Source organism: Aptenodytes forsteri, unplaced genomic scaffold (assembly GCF_000699145.1).
Source record: "Aptenodytes forsteri isolate BGI_AS27 unplaced genomic scaffold, ASM69914v1 Scaffold252, whole genome shotgun sequence".
Lineage (NCBI taxonomy): Eukaryota > Metazoa > Chordata > Aves > Sphenisciformes > Spheniscidae > Aptenodytes > Aptenodytes forsteri.
In genome coordinates, this window is record NW_008794281.1 from 1125160 (window position 1) to 1134291 (window position 9132).

At 41.6% G+C, this 9132-nt stretch overlaps 1 protein-coding gene across 1 annotated transcript in view; it reads right to left on the minus strand.

Annotated features, from left to right (window-relative positions):
• Positions 1–3959: 3959 nt before the first annotated feature.
• FGF3 (fibroblast growth factor 3) overlaps positions 3960–9132 on the minus strand; it is a 6359-nt gene continuing 1186 nt past the window's right edge. The window contains exons 2-3 of the mRNA XM_009286498.1: positions 7837–7940; positions 3960–4514 (exon numbers count right to left, since the gene is read on the minus strand). Coding sequence (XP_009284773.1) covers positions 4182–4514; positions 7837–7940 — 437 coding nt within the window. The 3' untranslated portion in view covers positions 3960–4181. The remainder of the gene's footprint in view (positions 4515–7836; positions 7941–9132) is intronic.

The following is a 9132-nucleotide window of genomic DNA, read 5'->3' on the forward strand; positions in this document are numbered from 1 at the left end:
TTCTGCCCCCAAAGGGAACAGTTACAGGGTCTGAATGAGTGGGTCTCACACAGGGTGCATCTACACTGGCGTTTGGTTCAAATCAGAAGCATGCTTTTGAGCAAGGTCTCCTGCTAGTTGGAGTGATGTCAACATTTGCTGAGCACGTGAAAAGGATTCCTTCTTGGTGACACTCAACCCAAAGGCCCTCTCAGAGCACTCCACCTGCCAAAGGGCTTTCAGTCCATAGGGCCAGACTGGAAGTTATCCAGAGTAACCCTCCCACCCACTCCCAAAATATGCGTAGTGTGAACATTGGGTACTTGACACCAAAGGTTTTGCTCTGCAGGTCTGTTGCTGTGGGTCTGCACTGCGTGCTAATGCAGATGTAAGCACAGAATGCTGATGGTGGCCCTGAAATGGACTCTGATCCACAAAACAATTGAAAATTGACCTGGTATATAACCAAAAGGCTGCAGCAGACAAGCTCTTTACCAGGTCTGGCTTCCCTGAATGACCCTTTCTGTGATCTCTGTTTTGTGATGAATTTAAGGATGCCAGTGAACTTCTGGAGTATGTGAAGTTTGTAGAAACTCTACAATCCAAAATGGGTAAAGCTTACATCTTCCTCAAAATAAAAGAAAAAAGTCTGATAATAGCCTGTATGATGGAAAGGTATAAAGTCACTCAAGAAACTTTTAAAAGAGGAGACACACCTTGACTTTACAATTCTAAGGGGAAAGTAACAGTAACTCAAATCTACTGCCTCTTGTAAGGTATCCCGTAAGGTTCTGGTCCAAATAAATAAAATGGGATATAGGATACAACTGGGATAATTATAGTGAATAGGATTTCAGCCTGTCAGTACCTGCAAACTGTGGAATTCAAGGTTGCTAAAAGAATATTAAGTAATGAATGTCTGTAGTGAAAAGTATTTCAACAAGAACATTAGTATTTCTTAAAAGATTAAAAAAAAGAAAAAAAAAGACAAATCCCAAAGCCATCTCCTTTGAATTGCTGCAATGAGACCGAGCAAAGAAGAATTCTAAGAATGTCAGTAAAATTGTTTTAGGTTGATGTGAAAATCATCACTTACCTACAGTAGTTAAAATGCATTGCATCCAATCAGTTAATTGTTTTTTCTTTTGTCTCCCCCCTCCTGTTTTTTCAGTGTCAGTATTTTAGACTTTGTTGGGATGAAAACTGAAACTGAAATAAGGATATAGTTCATGCGTTAAGCTAAACGTCATTGCAATTTCCTATGGGAAGGTGCTTAAAACAATACTCCTACAACAAGCATGCAGTACAGCTCAAAACACAGACAGGAGTAAGCAGGTGCTTTGTAATTAATGATATTCCTATACCACCTATAGCAATTACCTTCTGTTGCATTATGGCAGGTAGTTTGACCATCTGTAAAAGAGAAGTGGAAGGAGAAAAGAATGAGAGGAACATTTGACAAAAACAGAGACAGAAAAGCAAGGGATACAGCCAGCACAAGCACTTGCCCTTGAGAAAAGCTAAGAGCGAAGACTAAATGTTTGATAGGAAATGGACTTGGAGCTGGCATGAAGATGCCGACTTTGTGTCACGGGAAACAGGAGTTTGTCCACTTCCTTTAGATGATCAGGATTGTATCAAACATACCTGATGCAGTCATTAGTCATTAGTTTTACAACAACAATTTTTAGGGGAGAGAAAGCTGAGAATGGATCTTGTTTTTCTTACAAGTTGAGGTGAAGTAGATCTGAAAGCGTCGAAAATAAATATGACTCAGAAATTAGACATGGGGAAAAACAGCTCTCAATCTTCAGCTGTAGGTCATCTTTCCCTGCCAGCTGGGCTTACTGACACTTTCCTTCCCTTGCATTTTGTTCTTGAAGCTTGAGAGCCATGAGGACTCCCTACGCCCCTCTCTTTCCTGCCCAGTCACATTGTTTGGCCCCCGCCAGGAGCCTGAAGGGGAATACAGAGCTGAGATAGGGTAGCCGGCGTAGTCAACAATGTGTCCCCAAAACACCCCTGATGCCCAGGGTGCAAAACTTAATTTTCTTCACTGATACAACCAACTTTCAAAAGACACCTTGAATTCTGCAGCAGTTTGGACCTTGTGTGTTTACAGGAGAGTAAACAAAACAGAAAGTCTGATTTCTTCTGTTTCTTTTTCAGTCTCCATGTTTCTTCTTTGCACAGCTTTTTCAGTGGCTCCTGAGAGGATACTGCCTGATTACTTCTGTGAAGATCCCATCACTATGTTCAGTAATTTTGTAAAAGCAAGAAAATTTGGTAACATGGTTCATGGTTTTCTGTACCCTTTTTTTAAACCTAGGTCTATTCTGCGTGCACCAGATTGCACTATTTAATGTACACCATTTAAGTGTCTTTTTACATTATTTCAGTATAAAGGAAAGCAGAGATCAAAGAATTTTTACTTTCTTATTCAAACATAGTTTCCTTCTTTGTTAGAATGTTACAGAAAAGATGCGAAGGTAGAAGGAATGGAGCGTACTTTTTGGTATGAAGACACCTTTCTGTTTTTCCCTTTATAAGGATGTAAGGAGTGCTAAACCTGTAACTACTAGGCTTAGTAAACTCATTCTGTGGACTCATTTTACTTCCCTCTCTCACAGAATTCATCCCTTAGTGACGGAAGATTTTCACTACCTCGTTTTAAATGATCATACTGTTATTCAGTAGGTAGCCCACAAGAAGACCTTTGTGTCAATGTGACCAGGAATGGGATTTGCACCTGTCTGTTTCTATATAATATCGTATTTAACTTACAGACCTTTTGTTAAATTGAGACTGAATGTTTATTTCAGTGCAGTCTCTCTTTTCTGCAGCTGTGCTGTATCAGGGCCTAATTCTAGGAAGTGAAGAGCACAAGGCCAAATCCCATTGAAATGACCATTATTTGTGCTTGTCAAGCACATCTAAATCTTTGTACTACTCTGTCATCTCCTGGCTGTGAAGAGACATTTTTAAAGCTTAACCCCTTCCTCAAAATTAAACTTGTGATGTGGACTCCCCTCAACTTTGTGAAAGTTAACTTCCAGAATCAGAGTAGAAAAATTATAGCAAAATATTTTTATGTGGATTGAATGAAAACTCATGATCATTAACCCCCATCTGGATTTGGAGCTTTCAGGTTAGGACTACCTTGTGAAAATAACAAGCATTTGAAAAGAAAGGAATATCAGAACATAGCAGCCACCTTAAATTAGGGAGTCACTACAGTTTTTGTATGCCCAATGTGACTGTTATTCCCCCCCCACCAAATAGTTAAAACATATTTAACCTAGAACTAGGACTTCCTGTAGAAAACTTAGCTAAACAAAAGTACCTGATAAAGATTCTCACCCCCAGTGCTGAATTTTCCTACATTGCAAGTTCAGTCCACACCACAAACTCGGCTTTCACATCGTATTTGGGTCCTATTTTAGGAGAGGATTCGTCAATTGGTAAACAGGTATATATTGCTAAAGCTTGGCCAATGCAAATGCCACTTCACCAACATTCATTTATTTGCATGACAAGGTCAGGTGTCTTGGGTTTTTAATTAAACCAATTCAAAAATACTCTAGTAATGTGTAGGTCTGTTGAAATGTTTGAAGTAGCTTACAATTTTACTTTTCTTGGACAGTCATGGAAAAAGTATAGTTGATACTGACTGATCATAAAATAAAAATAAATATATGTAAGTTAAAAAATAAATCGGTTTTCTAACTCCTGTATTCCATAAAAATAGGAATGTAACCTTTTATGAGGAACTGCCAAAAGAGCCATGAAAATGCCATGCTTTCTCTGTGGACACAAAATTGGTTAAGTGTAAAATAGTCATATGATCTGGGAGGACAGGGTCACTGAGATAATACCCTATGGCAAGTTAGAATGAAAATGCTAGTAATTGAAATGATATTTTTTTTTTTTTTAGAAAAGAAAATGTGAAAGTCATTGATGAAATTATTACATCCAACAAATTTACATTTGAATGTGCCTTAGTTTATCTGACATCTCTTTTACCACAGATAATAATTCTACAATAGCTAAAAGTAAGTGATGTGACTTTCAGTTATATTATACAGTGTCTAAAAAATGTCCGTGTTAATGCCTGTCATACAATCACTGCTGTTAGTTTTTTTAGTAGTATTTTGAAGACCCTCAGTCACTTCCAGCCCCCATACAAGCTCCCTCCACTCCAGTCAGCGTCCTCTCCTTCTTCGCTGGTTCTTGCTCGGGGGCTTCAGGAGACTCTCTCGATATTTCACGTTTGTGTGGAACAGTCGGACCATTTCATGGTCTTTGTTATCCAATACCCTGGGCAGAAAGAGAGACGATTTCTGTGTCCTGCGAGTTTTAAAGCCCCTTCTGGGTCGTCCTTTCCCGTTGATTGAGACATACCAGAGTCTCTCTGCACTAGCTTTGCGCTTGGTGCCGGCTCTGTTAGGTACAGTCCGGTAGAGATGGGACGCGTAGGTGTTATAACCCAATTCATGGATCCTCTCCACGAACTCACACTCTGCATTATAATTTTCCTGTAAAGTAAACATGACAAAGTTTAAGAAAGACTATATGGGCAACAGCTCTGTTCTGCCTCATTAAGATTGGACTAAAGTCTTAAGCAAGACTCAACTCAGTTTTAGGATAAGGACAGCAACACGTGTGGTGAGAAAAACTCAGACTGGTGCTACAAAAGGCGAGCAGAAGAGAAGCGCTGAGCCTGAACTGCTGTGCAACGAGGTGCTCTCAGCGGTGTGAGCATACTCCATGGGTCAGAGACAGAAAGAGGCCAAAAAACAATTTGAAAACAACAAAATGGCGTGTGAATAGGAATGAGTAGCTCTGCTGATTGTTCAGCTGTAAATTTAATTTTTTTGTGCTTATGGACCTAAATATGCCTGTGAACTGGACAGATGATTTAATTGCTGCCTATCAACCTTTGACATCTATTAAAAAGGTAAAATACTACAGTTTAATGTAAAATGTGGCTCTTTAATTGGTATATTCATAGTTAGACACACCTGCAGTCTATTACATCCAGTTTGTTACAGATATTTGAGCAGTGAACAACACCTTTATGAAGCTTCTTTGTTCGCTTCGGTGTAACAAAATGAAAGTACACCCTGCCCACCAGTGTGCTCCTCCAAAATGCTAGGCTGCTCCTTTATCGCAGACTGTAAGGGAGAACATGCACCCATCCTGGTGCATGATCTGTCAAAATTTGCCCCTTTTCATCTGGTCCTCAACCGAGAGAAAACAGTGTGCAAAAGCCTGGCAAGAGGAACTCCTTCCTCCTCCCTGGGAGCAGTAGAAACGGTGCAAATAAAAGGACCTCCCACACTGTAGATCTTTTCTTAACTACAAAATCATCTTTGCTGAACCTGTGTGATTAAGACTTCAGTATCTAACATGTGTAAAGCACAGAGGCAGAGGGGAACTGCTACCATGGTCTTTACAGAGGTTTTTTATTGAGCGTTGCCTCTGTGGAGGACATGGAAAGGGCACAGGTAGCCAGCCTGGGGCCAGAAAAGCCATAGGCTCCGTTAACAACACGTCTTTAATGCTGTTCACTCACCAGAAATGCTGATAGGCGTTTAACAAGATTTTAAAAGACTCCACATGTCTCAGCTTCACAGCTGTAAAACGGAAGTGCCCTTCCTTGCAAGGACAAGGTTTTCATACGCTGTGGTGCTGGAGCCCACGCAACTACCATGTGTAGGTAGATTTGTCCTGCTGTCTGCCTCAGTTCTGGTTGTAGGGGGTTTATCACAGAGGATAAACCTAGAGGATTATCACAATCTGCTAAGGACACAAAGGAATTCTGCAGACTCAACAAACTCATTTTATTGACATGGGAATGTCAATTCTGTAAAAAAAGCTGCAGTGGAATAGCTTTTCCTGGATCATAGAATCATAGAATCATTAAGGCTGGAAAAGACCTCTAAGATCATCGAGTCCAACCGTCAACCCAACACCACCATGCCCACTAAACCATGTCCCTAAGTGCCTCATCTACACGTCTTTTAAATACCTCCAGGGAGGGGGACTCAACCACTTCCCTGGGCAGCCTGTTTAACCACTCTTTCAGTAAAGAAATTTTTCCTCATTCCTGGAGGGATTGTCCCTCCAGCTCTGAAAGACAAGTCTGAAACAGTCTCTCTCAAACTTGAGCTGGAACAGCAAAAATTATTTTTTCTGGTTGTACAGAAACCTTTCATGGCTGATACTGCTTGGCACGTGACAGCTGAACAAACTTCAGGACGGCCTGATGCTCCTCACACTGGAAAAGGAAGTCCAGGAGAAAAGGACTCTCTGGGCTATCCTACCCTAGGCTTTTCTCCGCTCCAGGAGAGGAGGTTTTTGCTCAGAATTTGTTTAGTCTTACTTTAATTCAGTTTAATTAATCTGGAGGAAAAACTTACATATTTTGAACAAGAAAGAGAGAAAGATGAGAAAGAACTTGAAAACTCATCCTTCCCATTAATTTCTTTGGGGCAGACGCTGGCTCTGAGCTGATGGAGGAGCTCCATTGAAAAAGATGCTCATTTTAATCAGAATATTAACTGGAAGCATGGAAGTGGTCAGCCTTAGCTCTGGCACAGCAGAGCTAGTATGTCCTCATTCCACTTCAGCTTCATTTTCCTTTGCCAAAATTGTTTGTGATCTGCTTCTCTGCATCAGCAAAGAACCATCATCTTTACACACAGGCCCTTTAATCAGTGTGCATCGCATGAGACACATTACAGAAGCTGGGTCACAAACCCTATCAGAACATTCTTGAGAAGGTGGAGTAAAAAACATTAAACTAGGGAGGCAACTGAGTTGATTGTGTTACCTGATTGCATTCACATGGAAAAAAAAAAGCTCACATTGCTCAAGGACTTATCATGCTATTCAAATCAACAGAATTACACATAATGACTAGTTGGAGGAAGCAAATTTCACATAGCCATATTTTACCCTCTTCAAATCTGTTTCCATACCACAGGATTCCTGGAGAAACTGCACAGTATGGCTGTTACACAGTAAGAGATTGCAAGATTGCTGGGGATGTAATCAAAGACAATGGAAGAAATTCAAGTAGGTAGATAGTGTGTATAGTATACACACTGACAAATACGCCTTAGTGTGTCCCTGAATGTGAAGAAGTCTAAGCTAAAGTATTTTATTCACTGAGGGGAAATATTGGCTGGGCTGAAAAGGCAAGACTTCCACTAATATCAGTAGAGCCCAGATTTTACTCAAATATCAGGACAAAAAATGAGGTCAAAGGAGTAGCATAAAGTGTTTATTTTCACCTTTATCCTCTTGCACCTTCTCATACTTCCTTCCCTTGCTATAGCCCTGCCTTTCAGTACCTGTAAGTTCTTTCACTGCCCAACCAAATGCTCTGTGCAAAGAAACTCCCATCAGTAGGCTGCTTTCCTGTAATGGAGATGCTCAATTGCTTCTGGATATTCTTTATCTGACACGTATATCCTCTGCCAGTGTCCAAGATCCACATCAAATATAAATATGGATAATTTTGAATAGAGATGGACGTTCTGCACCGCAAAGGCTGGCTCCTGAGGTCTTTATCAGTGCACCCAATTGCCCAGAACTTTGGCCGCGTGAAATACCTTTGCCAAATACATTCTTCTGCCTTTGGCTGTACAGGCAATACGAAAGTAAGACCACAGCTTCTTTCCACTTTTAAAAATATACTGAATGGTTGCCTGTAACAATTCCAGACAGAAATCTGTTATTACATTACTCTTTTCTCTATAAATGTTTATTTATAAGAAATCAGTGCTCCCCACTGGACCTGTTCTCCCCATAGGAAATGACAGGCGTATGCCAGCCTTAAGTAAAACTTACTGATGCATAAAGTCTGCCCCTTTTGTTCATGGCCAGGTATCTGCCAGAGAACAAGCCCTTGATGGCAACGATTCCGACATCAACAGCAGTTATTTCAAGAATACCTGGAAACAGAAACAATTATGAGATATGTTGTGGCTCCCCATCGTGTATAATTTTTTGAGATACATTTGAATGACTGCTTACCTGCAGAGTATGATTTCACAGCTACCACTAGCTCACACCAAAATCATACTGCAATCATGTGAATGAAACAAGACTATTATTTGAAACACTATAAAACAACGATGATGTGGGAATTGTTTGAGACAAGCTTGACAATAAATCCCTAGATGTCTGATTGAGATTGAACTCTTTCAAAAATGAAAAAGATCTGACACTGAACTAGAGGTTCACTTAATCCTATATGTATATAAAAAAGTTTAAATCCTCTTTAATGCTTAGGAACACAAGAGCTCTTGACTTATTGAAACCAGTCACAAAGCTGTCCCTTTCAGGACAAAGCCCTTGCTGAGGTCTCCAGAGGGTAAAACAGAGTGAGTCGGCTGCATTTTAGAGCCATGTATATAATCATGAAAGGAACTTGTCATTTAGGAGGTCAATGTAGCCCTCCAGACAAGGACAATATGACTGTCTGAGCCAAATTAAAAGGGAGGAGATTTTCAGGCCATCAAAGATGGGGTCTCAAACACAAGAAGAGTGTCACAGGCGAGGCTGGCACAATACCTGCCAAGATGCTTATGTCCAGTCAAAGGTGCCATGACGCTGATGGAGGCACAAATGGCTCAGGAGATGTTGTGTCGTATGTGCAGGGCTCTCTAGCTGGCTCGCTCAAACTCTGCTCTCAGTTCTCCAGCTGTGGCCCAACAGCTCGGTACTTTCTATGAGTGTTTGGAGGCGAGAGGCGACCCTTGCACCCAAACCCATTGCTGCCTTTCGGCAGTGATAAAGCAGAGCCAGGGGCCTGTCCCCTTTGCAGAGCTGGATTGCTGGCCTGTGTCTGGGAAAGTTGGGGTGGTTTTGGTACAGCTGTTTTGAATCAGACACCGGTTCGCTGCTGAAGGATGCCTCCTCCAGGCTTTGATAGCGAGGGGGTTTTCCTCTAGGAAATAGCGGTTTTCCTTTATGGACTTCAGACAGATCCCTGAGGTCTCCCTATCTCTGTGTGCCATCACCAGCTGGGATTTACGCTTCCTGGGGTGGCGGGGCCGGGGCGGAGGCCGGGCTGTGTCCGCGGCCGGGGCTGGGCTGGGTGCGGGGGCGCCCGGAGCTCCCCCCGGGGCAGCGGCGGCGCTG